The 23,343-nt window shown below is 61.3% G+C and overlaps 1 protein-coding gene and 1 long non-coding RNA gene across 2 annotated transcripts; one reads left to right on the top strand and one right to left on the bottom strand.

Moving 5' to 3' along the window:
• The first annotated feature begins 228 nt into the window (after positions 1 to 228).
• Positions 229 to 2,036, top strand: LOC122465627. The gene is made up of 2 exons (XR_006290607.1): positions 229 to 677; positions 729 to 2,036. It is a non-coding gene; the product is annotated as an uncharacterized LOC122465627 (long non-coding RNA).
• Positions 2,037 to 5,326: 3,290 nt separating this feature from the next.
• On the bottom strand, positions 5,327 to 22,366 carry LOC119566019 (rho GTPase-activating protein 23-like). Its single transcript, XM_043545322.1, is given in 15 exon segments — positions 5,327 to 6,337; positions 6,474 to 8,970; positions 8,972 to 9,898; positions 11,007 to 11,038; positions 14,515 to 14,608; positions 15,029 to 15,070; positions 15,769 to 15,894; positions 16,882 to 16,971; positions 17,437 to 17,489; positions 19,426 to 19,504; positions 20,382 to 20,537; positions 20,861 to 21,000; positions 21,576 to 21,762; positions 21,870 to 22,102; positions 22,249 to 22,366. Coding segments are annotated over 14 exon segments (2,532 nt in total). The 3' UTR covers positions 5,327 to 6,337; positions 6,474 to 8,715.
• Positions 22,367 to 23,343: the final 977 nt, after the last annotated feature.

Below are 23,343 nucleotides of genomic sequence, written 5' to 3'. Positions count from 1 at the left end.
CTGGGGGCAGGCAGTGGGGGGGCTGGTGGAGGGGGGTGGCCGGGGGTGGGGGCGAGCCAGGAGCGCGCTCAGTTTTGCTACAATGTTTCACTTTGGTAATGAAAAATAAAATGAATGCTTCAACTTCCGGTTACTGCTGCGAGGAAGGAGCCTGGATCCGGCTCATCCCGCATCCCGAAAGGCCACGCCCGAGCCTCTTGCCGAGGTACCACGTCTGGTATTTGAGGGGGGTGGATCTTCTTCCCTGGTGAAATTGTTGCTTTAGAAACGCAGCTTTAACCCTAACGCTCAGCTGACCATCCTGTTTTTCCTAGACCTCTCCCTGTTGCCTGTCACTCCCCCGTCCCCCCGCTTACATTTTGTGTGCATGGTGGGAGAGGCTGGTATGCATCTGGAGCGAGCCCCTGGTGCCCGTGTGTGACACCAAGCATCGGGACAGGGTGTCGGTGGCAGGGATTGAACCTGCGAGCTCTGGATTGTAAAGTATGACCTTTAAAGCCCAAGTCTTGGGGCTCAAGCGGGCTTCTTACCCGCTCTGGCCTGGCCACCAGTGGGGAAAGGCGGGGGGAGGCTAGAACGGAGCACCCAGCCGGTTACACTTGCCCCAGCTCCCTTGTAGCAATTTTGAAGAGGTGGGGGCCACACGCTGTAGGCAGAGTCAGGCACACACTGGGCTGGTGGGTTGTTTTTTCCCCCTGGGAGGAGCAAAATAAAAGGAACAGCAAGAGGCGGAGTTTAGGGGGGCACTTTGCGCCACCCACTGGGCAGGGAGGGGAAGGAGCCGTCCCAGCTCTTAAAGAAGGGGCTGGTTTTACATTGCGAGTATTTCCCCCTTGCCCGGCATTGTCCAAGCCCTTCCCCACCCCAGGGCCAGCTCCTCCCACGGCCGGGCCAATGTCAGCCCCACGAAGTCCTACCCCCCTCTCTGCGCCCGTGCCCCTGCCATGCACCGGGCACCCAACTGCTCCAGGGGGGCTGGCTCAGCGCCGCACGGCTCGGCTCGGCTCGGCCTCACACGCTCGGGCAAGAGGCTCGGGCGTGGCCTTTCGGGACGCGGGATGAGCCGGATCCAGGCTCCTTCCTCGCAGCAGTAACCGGAAGTTGAAGCATTCATTTTATTTTTCATTACCAAAGTGAAACATTGTAGCAAAACTGAGCGCGCTCCTGGCTCGCCCCCACCCCCGGCCACCCCCCTCCACCAGCCCCCCCACTGCCTGCCCCCAGTCACCATCCTGCTGGCTCACTGAACCCCCTGCCACAGCCTGCCTAGGGCCAGGCCAAAAAACCCATCACTGCAAAGGCCAAGAGGAGGTAGTGTCATGGCTTGTCTCGTGGCCACTGAGCCCGTCGCTAGTGACGGACGGGGGCCCACCCACCAGGCCTTGCCAGGATGGGGGGAACCCTGAGGGCAGAGCCCCCAGTATTAAGGAGGGCCAGATACCCTGGTGAAGGCCTTCCAGCTCCCATGGTGGGGGGCACACCCCCCATTGTGCCTCAAGGTAGGGGGCTGGACCAGCTCGATGCTGCTGCTGGGGGCCAGTGCCGCACTTGACTGCTCCTGCCGGCGTGTGAGTCGCAAGGGTGGGGAGGCTTAAAATCGAAATGCTGGCATAGCCCCCACCCCTGTAGCTAAGGGCTAGGGCCCTCCCCGCCCCCCCCCCCCCACACCAGCACTGCCCCTTCCCCACTGGAGGGGACGAGGTGTTTTTAAAACCCAGTCAGGTAAACCACAGCCCCGCCCCCGCACCGGACTCACCTGGGCGTGCATGACTCACGTGCATCCTGGCCTCGCTCCAGCGGGAACTGGCTCGCGGGCCCAGGCAGCTGTCACTACATGAGCAAGAGATGTTGCATCTGGGGGCAGATTTTTTTCCCCCCTAAGGCACAAGGTGGGCGGGGCGGGGGGAACATGGTCAAAAGCACCTAAGGCCCAGTGCCTCCATGGCACTTCCGCACTTAACGCCCATTGGCTTCAGTGGGCATTCAGCAGCGAAGCACATTTCAGGTTCTGGGCCTGAGTGTCTTGGGCGATAGGGAAGAAAAGAAAAAAAATCAAGGGGCTTCTGAGAATGCTTCACACGGCACGTAGGCCCAGGTGCCTAACTCCCATTGGCTTTTAAGGGGACTTGGGTGCCTTTGAACAGCTGCCCCAAAGGTGCACGTGTTTAAATGTTTACAGCTGTGTGAGGTGACCTGCTGCAGCCTCCTGCATGCTGCAAAGGCTCCCCTCGCACGGGGGCCACGGCCAATACCGTCGTGGTTGCCCCCGTTAACTACCGGGTGGCGACTGGCCACGCTAGGCTGTGGCTTTGGAGGCCTGACTTAATGTCGATTAGCTTCGTTTCCTGCCCCAGCCCCGCCACGGTTAAGCAGACATGTCTTCTACGCGTGCGTGTGTGTGTGTGTGTGTGTGTGTGTGTGTGTCATTTTCATGGCATCACTCCACTAGTGTGTGAGACCAACCATCACAGCGTGTTGATTTAACAATAAATCCACTTTAGTTTGACTTTTTAATTAAAAAAAGAAAAAGTTAAAAAAAACTCAAAAGGCACCACCCGAGTTACGCATGCCTTGCTGGAATCGCTGCTGCATGCCACCCCTTGCTTTTGTCGTCTGAGGCTGTATGTTGGGGGGGGGATTTTGAAAGGACAAAAAAAGAAAACTTTAGATGCTGTCTTCAGGGTTTCTACAACGTCGTGTGTGTGTCTCTCTCTCTCTCTCTCTCGCATGAATTTTATTGTGAACTGTTTTGAGAAACAAAACAAAGCTGGTTGTAAAGGACAGGTCTGGAGTCTGTATGTTTTGGAAAATCTTTTTCTGGCTTCTGTCTGTAGCGTAGGTCTATGTATAAACTATATGGGTGCCATGGATCGTTCTGTGAGAAATGTGATCATTGTAACTTGAAAAATTCCAAATGACAAAGGGTTGCTTTTTCTTTTGCCTTTCCTTTCTTATTTTCTTTTTTATCAGAGTGTCTGGCTTTAATAAAACACGTTTTTTTTTTTTTCTCTATAGCCCTTCTTCCCTTTAGGCTTTGTCTTTTGTTACTGCCTCTTAACCAACCACCACCGAATCCTCACCGGGTTGCGGAAAGCCTCCCTCAGGGGGCTGCAGTCTTCGCACTCGGTCGCACTGGCGTGTTGCCCCGATTCCCGGTCACATGCACACAGCCCGCTAGCCCCAGTTACCCTGGGCTTTAAAGTGAAGCGACGCTTGACGCGATGGGTTGATCACTGTGACGCGCGGGCGAGCAGGTCGGGCTGTCGGTTTCCGCGAGCAGAGGGCGAGGCCGGGGTCCCCGCCGTAGGCCAGGTCTCCCCTGACAGCCGTGGAGCCGCTCTCTGCTGACGCGCCTGGCGACGGAGCAAAACCATCGCAAGAAGCGGCGGGAGCTGTGGGGACGTCAGGTCTGGCGCCATAAGGGGCCTTGGTGCAGCGGTTGTCAAACTGGTTGGGCGTCAGGGCTGGCTTAGACTGGCTGGGGCCGAAGCTGAAGCCCGAGGGCTTTAGCCCTGGGCGTCGGGACTCAGATGACAGGCCCCTGCCTCGGACTGAAGCCCTTGGGCTTCGGCTTTGCCCCACCCCCATCTGGGGTTCAGGCTTCAGTCCCTGCCTTGGAGGTTTCACGGGCAGAGGCTTAGGTAGGCCCTGTGCTGTGAGCAGCGGGTGCGGCCCCGGATCACGAATGGGCTGGCGCGGCTGGTATTGGGCAGGGGCGAAGCCCGTGCTGGGGATGCAGCAGCCTGTGGGCTCATCTACATCTAAACTTGATCACTGTGTGACAAATCACCCCCGACCCGACCCCCATAGCTGTGCTGGCCTCACCCCCGGTCAGACACACGCCTGTTGCCCTAGCTACCATTGCTTGGGGAGGTGGCGTTGCTACAGCAACGCGGGGGGGTATGGGGGAGGGGACCCAGCCATCGCTTTAAGAAGCATCTCCATGCCAGTGGTGCGGCGCCCCTCGTGTAGACAGGGCCTGAGTTACCACTCAGCCAGTCCCTCCAGCTGTTCGCCGTGTTCACCGATTTACTCTGGTCACGTGAGAACACGGGTACGAACGTGAGCCCAGTGGGGCAGTGCAGACGAGCCCCCCCCAGCCCTCGTTTTCGGTGTTTGTACAGCGCCTAGCGCCGTGGGGCCAGCACTGGGGCTGCCGGGTAATCCTGCAAGACAAGTAATAATGATAACGATGCTAACAGGGATTGCAGCTGCAGCCTACCGCCCTCTTTTTGCAGAGAAAATGACGCAAGGTGGGGAGCCTTGATCAACCCCAACTGGGGGAGTTTATTTTGTGGGTGCAGCAGGAAAGCATGCCACGTCCCCTATTCTCCCCTGAGCTCTGCCCCTGTTCCCCACATCATATGACTTCACTGAGCCACCATCAGCTTAGCAGCCCTGTGGGATTGTCCAAAGGCCCCAAGCCAACCAGGTGCACAAGGCACACGAGTGTCATCATGGGAATTGCCGTAATGCACCATCCAAGGGTCCACCTCGCCCAGGGCCAGCCCAGCCAGCTGCTCAGGACAGTGTCAGATGTTGGAACGGCCTGGCCCACGCGGGAAAGTCTGGCTGCTAAAAAGCCAACCGACCAGTTCAATAAATGCCGAAAGTCTGTTCCTTGAATACGCCGCTTTATTGCCAACATATAGACCTGTACGTCGGCGAGGGCTAGTTCCAAACCAGGTGGGTTTTGTGGTTTTTTTAGTTTTGCATGTTCCATATACATGGCTGACCTTTTACAACACATCAAGGGAAAAAAATGACACATGCAGGAAGGTTTTAAAAATTCAACACGGTTACAGCACTTGGTGGTTTTCTTCTGGGTTTTTTCAAATGAGCGAAACTTCTTAAAAAAATCCTTATAAATTCTTTGTAATATGTTACACATTTAAAGACAATATTTACACACACAAAATGAAAACAAAAAGAACTTTACAGCAATTATTTGCATAAAGTAAGAACGATGCATAAAATGGAGGAAGGTTTTTTTTATTTTATTTTTAAAATCCCCCCAAGGCCTCTCATTGGAATGGCTGCAGTGTGGAGCAGAAGATGCGGCGTGGCGTCCCTTCCGAGCCCCAGCGCCGTAGACGGCAGCTAGACGGTCACTGCAGAGACAGTCCCCCTAGTTCATTAAGACAATCGCCTGGCATGGGGCTGGGCTGCACTTGGCTTTTTTCTAAACACAGAGACGGGTACATTGGATTTGTCAGGGGGAGGGTTGTTTTTAATTTTGACCTAAAAGGGACCCCCCCAAATTATTACAAATAATATAGCAGCATGAAAACACAGTTTATATTTTTCCTCTTGAAAGTGGTAAACAACTGCAAAGGACGACGGACGCTTGCTTGCTTGGTGGAAAGTGGGACTCTCTGTGCATGGAATCAATACGCTGCCTGGCCCCACTTACCCGGGATAAATGATCTCATGCCAATGTCAGCTCTCCTGACGCTGAGCAATGCAAAATCTTCCATGGCACTATGTTTGTAGCGAGAGACAGGCCGGCAGGGCTAGCCAAATTCCAGTTTGCATACGATCAGCCTTACCTACCTGCAGCGCCCCTCCAGGTCCCATTGGATCCCTTCGCCCCGGCCTGGCCGGCCCCGTGCACGCTGGTACAGCTGCTGCGGCCCCCCCGAAGACGGCTGCATCGCTTGCGAAAGCGCTTTGAGCCGACAGGCAGCGGTCGGTGCCCCCAGCTGGGCGGGTGGCACAAGCGCTGGGCCGCTGGCGGCGTGACAGAAAACAAACCACAAACGAGGCCGCTGGCGTCTAAGGTGAGGTCAGCCTGGTAAGTTCCTGGGTGAAAAGAGCAGGGGAGGGCGAGGGGAGTTTCGCAGGGTGGACACGCTCCTCTCGGAGGGCTTTGAACGCTACAGTCCTTGTGCCTTCCACGTGCTCTGCAAAGTGCTCCGGCAAGCCCTGCAGTCACACTCAGTTCTTGCCGGGCTCCAGGAAGCGTCCGCTCTCTCCGGGAGCGCGCTCTGGCTCCCAGCCACGGGGTGCAACCCTATTGAGCACGGCAGGTGCATGCGGCCCAGCTGTTCTGGGCAGGTGGGGGGCAAGGATTCAGGTGGGCACCGAGGGGCAGCCAGTGAGTGCTGGGGGGGAACCAACCGGGCGGTGAGACACAAACACGCCAGGCCTGTCGCTGGGAATGTGTGCGCCAGAGAGGAAGCGAGCTGGTCAGGCTAAAAGCCAGGCTGTGCAAGGTGGTGACCGGGATTGAACAGCCTGGGGAACGGGCACGGCTGCTTTCGCACCCACCTGGCACCGGGGCTGCAGCATTAACACTGGCCTGCCCACAACGTGCTCCTCCCCGGCTGTGAACAGGCTCGGGGCCGGATGGCACCAGTGGGCCCTATGGGTTTACCCCGGGCCATTTCCCTGGTCAGCGCTACTAGCAAGGGCCTGACTCGACAGATGGAGTCTCAGTCACGTGAGCCCTGACTTCTCCCAGCGCCGTGCACCACGGGACCTGGGCCTGGCTGCTCTCTGCAGGGCCACTTCTGTGCCCTGTGCGCACCCGCGCCGCTCGCTCACGCCCGGCCCAGTCCAGCCCTGCTTCTCAAAAGGGCTGCAACCTGCCTGGCTGGGTCACCTAACGCTCCCGCTCCCAGCTGCCTGCTCCACCTGCTCGCCAGGGGGCTGCCCAGCCAGGCTGAGCCTGCCAAAGACCCCCCCAGCCCCGCTGGGAGTGCCCGGTTCCCACCGGACGGCCGAACCTCGGGCGGCTTCGCCCCTCTCCGCCTACCTGCCAGGCAGCATGAGCTGCTGAGTGTGAACGCCCCGTCCAGACACAGGGGCAGGAGGCCTCGGGCCGCAGAGGGTCGTGTCCGGGGAGGAAGGGCAGCTGCCGAGTACTCGGGGCTGAACTCTAGGCCCCAGTGACGCCGGTGGATTCCTCCCGCCTCCCCGAATGTTCCTGGCTGGCCCACGTACCTTCCCTGCCTGGATTTCCCTGCCGCACACAGGGTGGGTAGAATCACCAGCAGCTACACTGGCGGGGTGGGGGGAGCTTGGGGAATGGGGACGGGCACGCCGGAGCGGTGGGCGTGCAAGGAAAACTCCCATGCCTGGAGGGGAATGGGCCACTGGAAGCGCTGAACCAGCAGTGGCCTGGGTCTCCCTCCTGCGCTTCGCCAGCCACCGTTCCAGCCCCTGCTCCTTCCCCTGTGGCTTTGCAGGCTGGCAAACAACAGCACCACCTGCCCCCGGCACCTCCTCCCTGGCAGAGAGCAGGACCTGGCCCGGCCTGGCACAGGGGAGGGGCTGGGGAACAAAGGGCCCTTGGCACGAGGGCCATTTCCCAGCATTCACGCGGTGCCAGCGGGCACGTGGTCACTGAGCACATGTGCCAATGACCCCAGCACTCGCCCTCCTGCACATGTGCCAATGAAGCCAACACACCGACAGCTCCCAATTACCCAACGCTGACTCATGCTGGGCACAGGGGCACCCCAGCAACGGGCTCCATGGGGCACAGCCACGGCACACACGTGTCAATGGTGCACGAGCACACGTGCAAATGATGCACACACGTGTCTGGTGCTCGTGTGCACGCACATGCACACGCCAGTGTTACGAGCCAGCAGGAAAACGCTCACGCGCTTGGGCAAAGCCCATGGGCGGGCGCTGCGCCTGCAGGGCCTCCTGTCTCCATTCTACAGCCGCCTCGCTCACCCTGGACTGCCCCGGGGGGGGGCGGGGGGGAGAACCGGCTTGGGAAAGGGGAGCCCCTCTCTGGGGCAGGCAGGACGGGCTGAGACTGGGGTGCCAGGGACCCTCCGTTCAAAGCCACCCCACATTTCCTTGCACCCCAGCGGCACAGGGGCACGTTCTCTGAGCCGAGGGGGGCTGGGGGGGCCCAGTAATGTGATGCCAGAGCTGTGGCAGCATTTCAGAGGCATCAGCTCCGGCTGCGAGGCGGTTTGGGGGCTGGCAGCGGGGGACTGGCAATGGTCTCATGGAAATCGGAGCATCCTTCCCCCTCCCCCACCCCCCGTGTCAGGGGGGGAGCAGCCCTTGGCAGCAACCGCGGGATCCCCCATCAAGGGGTGGGGCAGCGAGAGCCACGCACACTCCGCCCGGTGAGGTCTGGGGGGGCAGCAGAGAGGATCTGGCAGCCTCAGGGACCCCACAGCCATGCAGGGAGATGTGCTGGGGGGGCCGTGAAGCCGGGGAGGGGTTGCCTGTCTCAGGCCAAGTGCTTCCTGTGGGTGCGCCGTGACCGCCCACCCGTCCCAGCTGCGGGCTGGACCCCAAGGGCTGGGATCCCGGCTCTGTGGCGAGGCCGGGACACTCCGAGTTGCGGACGTTCCCCGCCTCAGGGGTGGGGGAGTCTTAAAAAGGGAGCCAGATTCAAGAGACTCACGATTAAATCCACAAACCAAGGGACGGTCGTTCAATTAACGCCACACCGAAGCGCCGGACAGGCAGCGCGGCCGGGGCAGCGAGGGGATGTCTCCGGCAGCCTCGGGAGCCCCGTGAGAAAGGCCAAGGGACGCTCCAGGGGCAAGGCTGGCAAAATCAGGGCAAGTGGCTGCTCGCCCCTCGAGGGAGCTCCTAGCTCTGTGCAGCGCCTGGCACTGGGTGGATGGGGAACCGCCCGGAGATGGGTCCTCAGCCTTCGCCACAAGAGGCCGCACAGGGGCAGAAAGGGATGGCGGGGAGGGAAAGCAGAGACAGCCGGGCCTCGGGGTCTGGAGGGGGTTAGAGACACTGGTGGAAGCGGAAGGAAGCTGCGCGCGTGGGAGCCGGGCCCCGGTCGCCAGGGTTCCCCTCCGGGCCCTTACTGTGCTGCTGTTCACCGGCGCCGCCCTGGTGGCTCAGTGCCGAGGACGAGGAGGGCCTGGCCTTGGTCGACTCCAGGCTGCTGAGGCCCGAGTCCTTGTTGTCCCCATGCAGGTCCCTGCAGGAGGCGCCGGCGTCCGGGGGGCAGAGCTTGGGACCCGCGGGGGGCCCCCGAGCCTGGCGCCTGCTGCTCCTTCCACTCGTTGAAGTTGAGATCCTTCAGGCCGCCGGGCACCACCACCGTGTGGCGCCGCCAGGAGCTCTTCTTGCGCCTCGTCTCCGGGGAGTGGGGCTTGCGCAGGCGCACGGCCAGCATGTCGTCGGCCGAGCCCCGCAAGCGCAGGCAGATCTGCTCCATCAGTGAGGACCTGGCCGGGGCCCCGCCGCCCCACGGCTCCCCGCCGGCCCCCGGGGGCCGCAGGGACTCCTGGCTGCCCTTGGCCGACGACTCGCTGTCCGGCCGGGGCCGCGCCAGCTTCCGGCAGGCCAGTGCGTCGCACTGGATGAGCCGGTGGGAGTTGAAGGAGGCCCGAGTGAGCTTCTCCTTCTCGCCGCTCTCCGCCTCGGGCCCCTGCCCGGCGCCCAGCCCCGCTCTCCCCGGCAGGAAGCTGCTCTCCGTGTCCGTCTCCACGTGGCTGAACTCGCTGCACTCGTCGTCCGCCTCCTCGCCTCGGCTCTCGGCCACCGACTGCACCTCGGAGCACAGGCTGCGGTCGATGGTGGACAGGGTGGAGTAGCCCGAGACGATGGACCGGGCGTCTGGCACTGGCTCCCTCGGTCCCGCCGGCTCCTCCACGCCCGCTCGGCGACTCGGAGCGTCGCACGTTGGGCCTGGCTCTCCAGGGGCTGTGCCGCGCCCCGGCCCCTTGGCCTCTTCCTCCTCCGCGCCCCCGTCCTTGACCTCCTCCGCTCTGCCTTTGCCGGCGCCCTTGGTGGCCTCGTGCTCCGAGCCGTCATCCGTGCTGCTCCCCAAACGCTTGGCCTCCCGCTGCTTCTTCCTCTTGCGGTTGACGGCAGCGATGAAGGAGATGGCGAGCAGCTCCTTGTTGTACTGCTCCTTCTGGGGCGCCCCCCGAGCCCTGCTGGATGGAGAATCCCCCCGCTTAGTGCCACGGCCCCGAGCCCGTCTGCGCCCCAGGTCGCGGAGCCAGGCTCAGCTGGCGCTGCTTCGCACCAAGCGCTCGGGCCGCCGCCCTGGCCGAAGCCGCCCTGCCGCAGCAGTGTATTCTGGGAAAATCGAGAGTGTCATCCCATCATGCCGTGCTGCATTCTGGGGGGGAAATCTTGGCCACTGTCGCATATTGCTGCAGTGCATTCCGGGACAAAATCGAGGCCACTGGCCCATATTGCTGCAGTGCATTCTGGGAAATATTTCAACCACTGTCCCATATTGCTGCAGTGCATTCTGGGGCCATGGAGGCTGCTATCCCAGTCCTGTGCCCATCTCTCAAGGCACAGGATTGCATGTGCCTTCCCACTCCTACGTGTCCCACCCAGCCAGGAGCTGGCCAGCCCCATGGACCCAGCAGAACCACCACGACAGAAGCTAAGAAGAGCTAGAGCCAGCCCTGCTCACGGGAAGGGGCCTTGCTCAGGAACCCCACACAGTTAGGAACCATGTCACATGTTGGCAGGAAACATACGCGGGCTGAACCAGGGTTAGAATTCTGGATACTGCAGAGACACGCACAGCCCCTGGTCAGGATCAGGGCCCTGTCGGACTGGGCAGATCTGCTCAGAGAACCTGGCCAAGACACTCCCTCCCCAAAAGGATCTAAATAGACAAGGGGGAAGAGGGGAAACTGAGGCAGAGAGCGAGCAGGCTGAGCCAGGAACAGAAATCAGTTGTCTTTAACTCTCAGGCCAGGGCCCTACCACCGTCCTGTGATTTGCAAGGTCACCTTGAAGCTTTCTCCTGCCTCATCAGACCCAAGTAAACCCTGCGACCTCCCTCCCTCATGCAGAGTTGGCAATCCCGCTCTCCCGCCCGTCTGGCTGCTCTCCGGAAGACAGGACAGCACGGCCCCAGGACTGAGGTGGGAAGGGCCACGCGAGGCATTAGCTGCTGAACTGCTCTGTGCTTTTACAGCAACAGGATGTATTGGTAAAACGCCGATTCCATCCTGGGTTTCCTGCCCCTTTCGCTGGAGATTTTAGCACACACAGGACCCCCCCAGTCTCCAGAGCGTCCCTCACACGGGAGTCCTTACCTTCGATTTGGCAGAGCTGCTATTGGTTGAATCTGTAACACAAAAGACAGAGCAGGGATTAGGGAGGGCGGGGGAGGTCTTTGCTAGCGTGGGGGGGGGGTGGGCGGGGGAGGTAGGGGGCGTGCGGGCACCACAGCAGAGGGACATTTCTCAAGGGCATTCGCCAAGCTCTCCCTCCACGTGCGGCTCTAATCAACGGTACGATCAGCATCCAAACGGATCCAGCAACTGGCAGCGGGGCGCCCATGCTGGGAAATTAACGAGGCCCAGGTGTAGCTGTCGGGAGGGGTGCCAGGACAGCGGGATTTTGGGCACTTTGCAAAAAGTCCCAAAAGCCCTTAGTTTCAGGCCGGACCAAACGTTTCGATTTCTGACCATTTTTAAACATGTTTGAATTTATTTTTTACATAAAATTTGAGGAAATTTTGAAGAAAAAATTCATTTGGAAGGGAAAAATCAAAAGGATTTGTCAGATTTATTTTTCCCCCTCAAAATGAACAATTTGGCAAAACGGACGCAAATCTGACAAATGTTCCAGCGCCGCCGATACCAGAAAAAAAATTTCAGCCGCAATATTTCGCAGCTCCAGCCGGCCGAGCCATGGAGGTTCGTGCGCCTCCAGGGAGCGGCTCCCCAAACTCAGGGGGAGCTTTCCAGGGATCTCTGATCCCACAGAAGGAGCTTCCAGGAAGTCCAGTGATCTCCGGGTCCCTCTGTCCACTCGCGTGCGACCCGCGCACCCTGCTCACACAACCGCTGGGTTAATCACAGCACAGGGGAAAAGTACAGAAAAGGAAACGAGAAAAAAGAACCACGCCCAGCCGAGAAAGGCCCAGCCGCCGGAGCCCCGGTCACACCCCCAGCAGCCGGACGGGTCCTGCCAGTGGCATTAACGGAATGGAGCCACAAGCCCAGGACGGACGGACGGGGTGGAAGGGGACAGTGGCGCCATGGGAGAACACAGGAGGAGTTACTCCGCTGGCACCTGGGGCTACGGAAGCTGGTTCTGGGGAGGCCCCAGGCAGGGTTATGCAGCGCTCACGTGCCCCAGGGCAAACCAGTCTCATGACACGGGGGAGCTCTCTCCTCTGATGCTCACTGAGCTCAGGTTAGACCCAGAGGGGCCTGATCCCAATTTACACTGGGCCCCCTTTGCACTGATCCCTGCGGCCAAATGGTTATCACGCACGCTCCAGGCGGTTCAGACTCGTGACCTGCAGGGCCAAAGGCACAAGCTCCTACCGCTGGCACTAAAGAGGGGGTCTCCTATAGCTGGGAGCAGCCACCAAGGCAATGCCGCCCTCCATACTACAGCAGGGAGGTGCACGGAGATTTTTAGTGGGGGGCCACCGGCAGATCCCCGATGGTGGAAACTCCATCTGAAGTCAGGGGGCGACGCCCATTCACACCAGCCAGGGACCCGAGGCCGTGCGCAGAGAAGGGCCAACGCGGCAGGATATTGCCCACGGGCTGCCCGCTCCAAACCCGAGCCCAGCTCTCTCGCTGGGCTGGAGGAGGGGCGAGCCCCAAGGAATGCACAGGCGAGGGCCGTGGGGGGACTGTGTGTTAATCTGCAATGTCTCGCAAGCAGGTTAAGGGGGGAGGAGGGAGAGGATGCACCCACTGCGCCAGCCCCCATTCCACCACACTGACAAGCACAAGGACAAACACAATGACCCCCAGACACACCCCACCCCGGCGGAGGGATGGGACTCGCGGCTGGTGATTATGAGAGAGGGGGCCAGGAGGGGAATGCTGAGCCCCGGGAGGATCTGGAATCCCAGCCCCCGAACCTGCAGCTAGCCACCACTGGGAAGAGCGAGCTGTGAACCAGGGGGGCTGGCAGGTCAGCCTGGGCTCCTTGGGTGTGGCGCAGGGGTCGTGTGGGGCTGCGGGGGGGCACAGCCGGGATGGGGCTGGGCTGCATGGCCACTGGGAAGGCTCAGAGAGGGGAGAGGCCAAGAGATGAAGGGGCGTCTCTGCAGCCTGGACAGGCAGAGGGAAGGGGGTCTCCCAAGGGCCCACTGATGACCTCAGTACCCTGGGGTGGGTGGCACCAGCTGATCTGACTCCAGAGGGATCCCCAACACCCACTCACATGGCCAGGCTCGTGCTTCTGGCATTCACAGATCCCAGCTGGCACCCAGCTACGGCTCGGCTGGGCTGATGCCAAGCACCGGGGACATGGGCACCAGGATCAGCAGGCCTCTGACCCGACGCTGCTGGGTGCTCTCAGGCGGGCAGAGTGGCAGAGGGTCGGCGCTCCCCTGTGCTCCCCCACAGAACAAACTGCATGTCAGCGGCAGGGCCCCCCATGTACCCAAAGCTGCGGGTGGATGTGGGGGGCGGGGTCCAGATCATTCTTCCTCTGACTGCAAGAGGGACGAACCACACCGGGGGTGCCAAGCTGGGGGTCGTGACCTTGCAAAGGGGGCAAACGGGTACCGGGGGGCATGCCCCCCTGCCCATGGGAAAGGTGGGTCATTGCCCAAAGAAAAGCCACGTGGGTCAGGTGCGCTGCGGCCAGCGCCGTGGGGTGGGGGCAGGGGGCGCTCTTCCCAGGGGGATCGCGCAGGGCTCCGGCTCCCCTCCTGCACCCGCTCTCTCACGATCACCTGACGGAATTAGTGCGTGAGCAATGCACCCAGGCAGCAGCACTGTACCCGCTCTAGAGCTCCAGGAGATCCGCTGGAGGAGGAGGAGGAGGAAGAGGAGGGAGAAGAAGACAGCAGAGAGACGTTTAAGGAAAGAGCATAAAGAATCAACGTCATTTCAAAGCCGCTCCGCTCCGCACGCGCAGCTCGAGCCGGGGGAGAGGGACCAGGCACAGGACAGAGGCAGCCAGTGGGGGGGGCAAATAAGCTCTGCCCCCCAGACCCGTGGCAGAGCTGCTGGGGGCTGGCTGGCTTGTGAGGGAACAACGGGCAGCCCTGTGGTTTGATGGCTGGAACCTGGACTGTTCCACGGTGGGGCCTAGTGGGGGGCTCAGGGACAGCAGCTATCACAGAGTACACGCAGGAGAGGACCTGGGGAACTCACTGACACTAGACCAGCGTTTCCCCACAGTAACACTAGGGGGAGCCCAACTGCAGTTGGTAACCAGCCCATGGCCAGTGATTGGCTCCTTGTTGTTCCTGGGTGCCAGCCTCCCCATCACACCCAATCCTCAGCAGTGGGCGTGGCCTGAGGAAATGCCCCGCCTCCTGCCCAGGAAGGCTCGTGCCCGCTGCTAGACGGGCAGCTCCTGCGTCACTAAGGGCGAGCGGGAGCCCAGGTCCCCAGCTGTCCTGCAGCTCCTCAGCCCGCTTGCGAGGGGCGTGCCCAGGGAGGGGGATGCTGGGGGTGCCCAGGGAGGAGGGGGATCCCCGGCTTGCCCAGCAGGGAGTGCCTGACGGGGAGAGCCCTGGCCTGGCCAGGGGCAGTGGCCCAGTAACTCCTGCGAGGTCACTCCTCCTCCGGTGCTGCCGGCTGAGCCCCGATGGCCCCACGGCTGGAGCCTTCCCCTCACCTGAGGCGTCCCCTGGCACCACCGTCCTCCCGATGTTGGGGAGCAGGTACTCGATGTTCGGCACTGACTGTGCCTCCTTCTCGTCCACAGGGGTCTGGAACGGCAGCCAGGGGAGAGCAGTGAGCGGAGCAGCCCCTGGGCCCAGCCCCAACTCCCTTCCGCGCTGTCTGCCGAGAGCCCCCTGCCCCGCCAGCCGTGCCGGTCAGAGCCCCTCAGGGGGAGCCGCTTGCCCTGGCGGGGTCCGTCCCCAGGAGCTCAGCGTTCCGGCCTCGGTCAGAGCGGGGCGCTGTTCACACACAGGGAACCAGCTGGCCTCCCCTCCACCGGGGTCTCTGGCAGGGGGCAGGAGAGAGGCTGTCCCCAGGCCGGTCTCGCGAGGGCCGTGCATGCAGAGCTCAGGGGGTGCGTTCAGGGACCGGCTGTCCCCAGAGAGGAGCAGCCCTCCCACGGCTGGGACAGGTGCCCACCGGCGGCCAGGGAGCCAACCCCCCTGCTCCCCCGGCCTGGGACTCACCTTCTCCCCCTTGTCCTCCTTGTCACTGAAGAACCAGTCCGACTGTGGGGGCAAGGAGAGGGGACGAGGGTCAGAGCGCAGCAGGATGGCAACGCTGGGGCTTTCCACACCGGGCCCCTCCTCGCAACCCCCGCCCCGCAGCACAGGGCCGGCATTGCCCGCTCTGGGGGGGGAAAGAGAGGCGCGAACGGGGGGCAACTGGCTCCAGGTCGCCCGGCTACTGCCAGATTCATTCTCACGTCGCCCCCATCCAGCACAGAGATCCGAATGCACATGTCTCAGTCTGACTCTGCAGGCCCCTCCGCCCCACAGCCTGAGCCCCCTCTCCCTCCCCTCCAGCCTGCCCCACAGTCCCGGGGCACCCGCCCCCTGCTGTCTGACCTTGCACACCCTGCACCGCATTGGGAGCTGAACACGGCAGATCCTGACCATTCAGAAAAGTCCAACCCCGACCCACTGATGTTCGGCTTCCAAGGAGGGACTTTTCCCTTCAGCCTGGTAAGATGGGCTAAGAGTGGGGGAAGCAGGGCGCCGGGGACCCCTGCAGCCCAGGGGGAGCAGGGCGCTGGGAGCTCATCCTGACAAGTAAAGCACAGGGGGGTGAGGTGGGTGGGGGATCTGGGTGCCAGGGGCCCGTCCTGCCCAGTAAAGCGCTAGGGAGAGCTGGTGGGGGCAGGGCACCGGGGGCCCGTCCTGCCCAGTAAAGCACAGGGCTGAGCAAGGGGCCGCCTGTCACTTACATGCTGGATGAGGGTCTCCACGATTTTGTAGCGGTCTGGCATGTGCGTCACCATGTCCGTCATGTTGTCCTCGGACGTCCGGACCAGCGTGGGGCCGAAGACCAGGGCCAGGTTCCGGGGCTCCATCTGCAAACAGGGCAGGGGGTTACAGTCCCGGCAGCCAGACCCACTCCTGGGTCCCAGGAAACCCCATCCCGGTGGGTACTATCATCCTGCTGTCAGCAGCCTGAGCGCAGCCTGTGGGCCCCCCTCTGGGATGGGACAGTTTCATGCCAAGGCCCTGGGCTGGAAGATCCCAGTGATAAAATCACATCAATCCCCAGCCTGGGAGAAGGGCAGGCAAACACCCTGTCCTGCCATCGGCCTCGCTGCAACCCATCCCACCTGATCTCGTCACACCCAGATTAGCCAATTAACTAATGAACTCACGGTCACTTTCCCAGCACCGGTGGCTTAGGGTGATCATCCCCTTCTTACAGATGGGGAAACTGAGGCAGTGGTCAACACTGTCACAGCCAGGGACAGAACCCAGGAGTCCTGACTCCCAGTTGCCCACCCTAACCATTAGAGAACGCTGCCTCCCTCTCCACTTAGCTTTTGAGCTTTGCTTCGCAGTCCAGGAAAGGAGGCTATCCCAGCCGACAGGGCGTTAGTCTGGAGCTTGGGAGATCAATCCCCTGCTCCGCCACAGACGTCCTGGGTGACCTTGGGCAAGTTACTTAGGACATGTTTACGCCTGGAGCCGGAGGTGGGACCCCCCAGCTCGGGCAGACACACCCACACTTGCTCTGATCACGACAGACGTGCCGTGGCAGCCGCACAAGCGGCAAGAGGGCCTGGCCGCCCTGCGTGCGATCCCAGCTGAGACCCCAGGTCCCCGTTCGGTACAATGCAGAGAACACGCAGCGCTGCTCAGGGACTCGGCTCTAGGTTTTCACGTCCATGCCCTGCTGGGGAACCTGGGGCATAGACCACAGAGCACTCGGGCCCTGGAGAGCACCAGGCGTCCCGCACACAGAGAATCCACGACCCTGGGGCCGGGCTCACTAATGCCCAGGGCTCTCTAGCAGGGCACGGGGGCTGGCTGCGGGGGGCAGGTGATGGCAACGCTACCTTGTTCTTCTCGGAGTGGTCCGCGATAGTCTTCAGGTGCCCCACCAGGAACTTGAGTGTCTCCTAGTACTGTCCCGGCAGGTCCCGGATCTGTGGGGGCGCAGAAGCAGCATGAATGCCTGGTCAGCCACAGAGAGGGACAGGGACCCCCACATCCCAGCCTCACTCCTTCCTCACTAGGGCCCTCCTCATTCCGGATCGGCCCCTCCATTCCTCCTCTGCCCCCCATTGCACACACCTCCCCTTTTCCAGGCTGGAGGAGGGAGCAAGGCAGGATGCTCTGCACCCCCCCAGCCTCAGGACAGGGCTGGGATCCCCCCACGCTGGACAGGCCAAGCCTACCAGACAGATGGAAAGGGAGGGAGAATTTTTCCTGGGACGGCGTGGACGCCGGCTCCCCGCCCATGGGCAGGAGGTTTGGGGGCTCAGAGGGTGACCCCTGCTTGACGGCTGTGGCAGGGGGACCTGCGGAGGGTTCCCACACCCAGGAGGGACCGACAGCCCTGAGGGAAGGGCCCTGCCCCACATGGGACAGGCTCTGGCCACTCGCCATACCAGTTTCCGCAACGTCTTCAACCTCTCGCTGGCATCTTCGATCTGAAAGCTATCTGAAAGCTAGACACACAGAGAGAGGCCGGGTTCAATGGCACCGCCAAGCACAGCCCCAAGGGGGCGCCCTGGGGCAGCGTCCGCTGGGCCAGGGCCGGGGGTGAAGCCCCAGGAGGGTGCACTGCTAGAGACGCTGATGAGGGGTGGAGAAGAGAGGAGCCATCAGGCCAGGACACAGGCTGCATTCAGTGGTGGGCACGCTGGAGCACGGGCACAGGGGTAAGAAGGAGGTGGGGCAGCGAGGAGGCTCTGGGTGACAGCAGTATCATAGAATCTCAGGGTTGGAAGGGACCTCAGGGAGGTCATCTAGTCCCACCCCCTGCTCAAAGCAGGACCAATCCCCAATATTTGCCCCAGATCCCAAACAGCCCCCTCAAGGATTGAACTCACAACCCTGGGTTTAGCAGGCCAATGCTCAAACCACTGAGCTATCCCTCCCCCTAGTAACATGTACCCAGAAGGCTCTGAGCCGACAGATGGATCGTGGTGCTCAGGGATTGCTGGCAGCACAGGGCACATGGGTAATGCAGAGACAGCGGATGAAGGGGGGCAGTCTATATCTACGGGGCTCTGGGGGCTGCTGCATGGACACAGGGGTTCCCAGGGCAGATTGCCAGGCAGCGAGCGGAGCAATGTGCCAATGAAGGGGTCACAGAGCCATCCCCCCAATGCAGCCGACACACATGGGCTCACCACTGGGGCACCAGCGGGACAAGGGCTGCCTCCGTGAAGGAGTCCCGAGGCCACAGGGCCACAGGCGGGGGAGGGGGGACACGTCCAGTAGGGAGGTGTGGGGGAGGGGAGGGCTCCAAGCAGGCTTTAGTCACAACAGTGCAGCGAGTCAGAGGCTGCAGGGGAACATGGTTACCATTGGGCAGCAGAGACACGCACCAGAGCCAGCCGCACTCCAAATCCTGATCCTAGGAGAGGCTGAGGAGTTTGTTTGTGTGTAGGTGTGTGTGCGCGCGCGCACGCGCATGTGTGTCCGTGTCCTCTGGCTGTGCACGCGTGTGAGGGAGAGAGAGAGAATCCTAGAACTGGAAGGGACCTTTTGAGGTCATCTAGTCCAGTCCCCTGCACTCAAGGCAGGACTAAGTATAGCATCCCTGACAGGTGTTTGTCTAACCTGCTCTTAAAAATCTCCAGTGATGGAGATTCCACAACTTCCCTGGGCAATTTATTCCAGGGCTGAACCACCCTGACAGGTAGGAAGTTTTGCCTAATGTCCAACCTAAATCTCCCTGGCTGTAATTTAAGCCCATTGCTTCTTGTCCTATCCTCAGTGGTTAAGAACAATTTTTCTCCCTCTTCCTTGTAACAACCTTGTATGTACTGGATAACTGTTACCATGTCCCCTCTCAATCTTCTCTTCTCCAGACTAAACAAACCCAGTTTTTTCAATCTTCCCTCATGGGTCAGGTTTTCGAGACCTTTCATCATTTTTGTCGCTCTTCTCCGGACTCTCTCCAATTTCTCACATCCTTCCTGAAATGTGGTGCCCAGAACTGGACACAACACTCCAGTTGAGGCCTAATCAGCGCGGAGTAGAAGGGAAGAATTACTTCTCGTGTCTTGCTTACAACACTCCTGCTAATATATCCCAGAATGATGTTCGCTTTTTTCTGCAACAGTCTTACACTGTTGACTCATATTTAGCTTGTGGTCCACTATGACCCCCAGATCCCTTTCTGCAGTACTCCTTCCTTGGCAGTCATTGCCCATTTTGTGTGTGTGCAACTGATTGTTCCTTCCTAAGTGGAGTACTCGGCATTTGTCCTTATTGAATTTCATCATATCTCTGGCTCTGCACGCATGTATATGTCCCTCAGCTGTGTGTGTGTGTGTGTGTGTGTATGTGAGACCTGTGGATCTGTGTGTGTGTGTGTGTGTGGTCTGACTGCGTGTGCTGGGGGTAGGGTTATACCCCTGACTCACCGTCTGTGAACAGGGGCTCCGGGAGCTTCCGGAAGAAGGATTTCAACCGACTGCTGATGACATTCAGGTCCTGCCACCTCTGTGTGGGGAGAGGAGGCCGTGCTTAGGGGGGAGGATGCCTGGGGTGGGAAGGCCAAGAGCGGGCAGCTCGGTCACTGCTGGGGGAACCTCAGAGCCCAGGGCCTGGGGGAACCACAGGGGCCTCGCTGCTGGCATCAAGCTAACCAGCCCCTCTTCTACTTCATGCGAGAGCAACTACTAGCAATGCCCGCCCTGGAGAGGCTCCTGGCCCCCTCCAGGACAGCAGGAGCCAGGGGCCAAGGGCAGCCTGCAGTGAGGAGTGTAACTCTTCTGGCCCATGCCCAACCCCGTGGGATGTGGAGAGGGCGAGCCGGGACGGAAGTGGGCGTAAGTGGCACCGGCAGCCATCAGCGGGCGCAGCCCACGAGTGTAACCGCCCCCCCTTGGAAAAGGAGCTAACAGGAAGATGCGAGGCCAAGTGTGTCCCTACCCCCCCCCCCCAGTTAATTCCCATTCCTGCCCCCCAGGGCGCTTGGGAGACGACCCCTGCTCTGTGCGTGCTGGGTGTTATTACAGCCCAGAGTCACCGGGACTGCCCGGCCTGGCCAGTAGGGGTCGCTGCTGCTCTGCACAATTTAACATCAGCGGGCAGCTGCAGCCTCTTGGTTTGTAGCACTGGGACGCCGGGGCTGGGGCGACGCCAGGCTCTCGCCCAGGGGCTGCTCTGCCTACAGGCAAACCTGGCAGCCTCGGGCAGCCGGGTCAGACATGAGGGGTGCTGGGACCTCCCTCAGCAGGTCCCAACATTGCTCGCTCAGATTCGGTCTGCCCTCCCCTCCGTCCTGGCAGCCGGGCCAATCCTGAGCGACTGGCGCTGTTGAGCCCCGCTGTTCTGGGGGCGGCACACGGGAGTTTGGCCGAGGGCGGCTCCGCACCTCGTCCTGCAGGTTGATCTCGGTGCTTCCCTTGTTGAGCTGCTCCTGCAGGCTGGACACCACGGCGTTGTTCCCGGGGACGCGGTAGATGCCCATGTATTCCAGGCCCTTGTCCTCCACCACCTTGCAGCAGGCCTCCATGATCAGCGGGACGTTCTGCAGGGAACAGACATGGCCTGAAGGAGCGGAGACCACAGGGAGGGTCTGCTGTTCAGTGTCTTCGGGGCGGGGGGGGGCACAGATGGGTACAGCTGGAATGGCAGAGGCCATATGTTAAGGAAGGGGGGGGCTCAGAGCGGGCAGCGCCCTGCCCTCGTTCTGCCCGGGCGGGGGGGGGGGGCTCAGAGCGGGCAGCGCCCTGCCCTCGTTCTGCCCGGGCGGGGGGGGGGGGGGCCGAGAGCGGGCAGCGCCCTGCCCTCGTTCTGCCCGGGCGGGGGGGGGGGGGGGCCGAGAGCGGGGAGAGGCAGGCTGGGACCTACCTTGTTGGCTGGGGCAGGCTGACAGTCCTCCACCCTCACGCCGAAGGCCCGTGAAGCAGGTTTCTTGTTCTTTTTCATGATGTTGATGCCCCAAGGGGCTTTCTGGAGGGCACCATCATCTAGAACCAAACTCCGCGTCACTGTCCAAAAAGTGAGACCCAGGGGAATAAAGACCCCCCAACCGCCCACACGCCACAGGGCCCATGACTCCCCCTGCCAGCCTCGCCGCCTTTCAACCCCCAACACAACCTCACACACACACCCGCCACCTGTGCTGATCTGGGCTCGTCCGACCGGGATCTCGCCCCGCAGGATCCTGCACTGAGCGGACATCTGCACGCGTGGTGCGTGCTCCCCGAGGGAGGCTTGTGGGCAGCGGAGCGTCGTTTCTGGAGGGCGTTTGGGTTGGGGGGCCGTAATACAATTAGACTCGCTGTTCTGGGTCTAGGTTGGAGGTGGCAGGTCCCAGAAACGCACCGGGCACTGGGAGGTGAAAGCGGCGAGGTTTACAACTGTCCTTAGCTCCTGGGGAGCTCTTTGCCCCGCCTCGGACCAGCTCCGAGAAAGCGCCGTCTGCCCCACAGCCAAGCTGGTCCCTGCAGCAGGTTGCGCCTGGCCCGAGGAGCAGAGATCTTTGTCCTGGAGCTTCAGACCGTCGTGTCGCTCCCCTGGGCCCAGGCCACGGGGAAGCCTGTGGACGGAGTGGAGGACAAGCGCGAAATGCTCAAGGTAGCCTGCAGTGCCGAGAAGACGCCCTGCGGCGTTCTGTGCCGGCGGCCAGCGTGGCCAAGTGCCGACTGCTTCCCGCCCATGTCTATCGCACTGCTGTGATCCAGACGCGAGGCAACGAAGGCAGGGGAAACTGAGGCCCGGTCTTCGTCCGCCAGGCTGGGCGGAGGTTCCTAGCCAAGCGGAGACGGCAGAATTCGTCGCTCGCAGATACTGCTACGAGGAATCCGGGAGGACGCCTGGACAATGGACCAGTCGCCGGAGCGTAGCTTCAACCCACGGAGATGACCGTGTCCATGAGCTCTTCCGAGCACGGCCCCCTGCCCCCCAGCATCACCTCGCTCTGGCTGGGGCTAAGCTCCCCCCGGCAGTTCTTCGGCCCAGAGCTGATCTCAGCCGAGCACTGGGCCGCGATGCGGGCAGCAGGCTGGTCGGACGTGGCAAAGCAGAAGCAGCGCCATGGATCAGCTGCAAGTCGCTGGCGCTTGAATCCAGGTTGTCTGACCTGGTCCCCTAACGGCTGCACGTCGATGTTGATCCACAATCTCACACACTCCACACGTCCCCATCACCCCACAGGGCCCAGCCCCACAACGCAGACACATGCACAGCCCTGGGCAGCCACGCGCGCTGCCCCCCACGCCGGCGTCTGGGTGTACCTTTAGTCACGGCCGTGTCCTGCCTCGGGGAGCGGGGGGCGCTCGTCCCCGTCTGCTTCAGGAACTCGGCCTTGATCCCCAGCCCGCGCGAGCCCTTGGGGGAAGAGTCTGGTTTCATTCCAGAGGGGCTGCAGAGGGAGCAGATGGGGGGGCTCAGCCTCGCATGCCCAGCAGCCTCTCCTCTTGGCCCCCGGCCTCCTAGCCCCTCACCTCCACTCTCGCACCCCGGATCACAGCCACCCCTGCACAGGGGGGCAGGCTTTGGTGGCAAAACTGCAGTGCAAGGCATCCTGGGAGTAGCTATGCAAATTAACTCTGCCACTTGCCCACAGTGCTTCACACTGCAGTGGGCTCCCCCTTCCTGAGCACACCCAGTGCAGCAAGGGCAAGACCCCTCTGCTGCCCAAACGTTACAGGGGCACCCGAGTGTAACCCTTCTGCCCATCAGAGTTGGCAGCAACAAGGGCCGGGTTCAGTATCTAGGGGTTCCATTCCAATAACACAATGCAAAACCGGCTCGAGCCCTAGTGATAGACAATCCCACCCAGTGACCTGGGACAAATATATACCACCCCCGCTGGGCACCTCCAAGAGGCAATACTTCCCCTCTCGCAAGCACGGAGTCTGAGTGTAGCAAAAAAGCCTTTTAATAACAGAGAAAAACAATGTGGCATCATGTTGGGGAAACAGCACCAACAGGATTCATAACACAACCCATGAGCAAAAACCCACCCCAAGCAAATTGGGGTGTGTCCTTTCCCTTGGGTTCTTGAGTCCAGCAACCCGAAATCACCCAAAGTCCCAAAAGTCCAATGGCCCAAAAGTCTCTGTCCCTGGTCAGGGCAGCCCCAGAGTTCGAAAGTTTATCTGCAGAGTTTTACCTCCTAACCTGGGTGGAAATGGTGGGGGGGAAAGGGGAAGACGTAAGGGGCACCTTACATGATCTGAAGCAGACTGCCCCACAGCTCCATAGGGCTCCGCTCCGCTCCACCAGCCAGTCCACGAACTGCTCCGCTCAGCTCGGCTCCGCGTCCCACAAGCAGCTCCCACCATCCCATGAACTACTCCACCAGCCAGTCCACAAACTGCTCCGCT

This window comes from Chelonia mydas, chromosome 4 (assembly GCF_015237465.2).
Source record: "Chelonia mydas isolate rCheMyd1 chromosome 4, rCheMyd1.pri.v2, whole genome shotgun sequence".
NCBI classification, from domain to species: domain Eukaryota; kingdom Metazoa; phylum Chordata; order Testudines; family Cheloniidae; genus Chelonia; species Chelonia mydas.
This window is presented reverse-complemented; position numbering and strand designations above follow the sequence as displayed.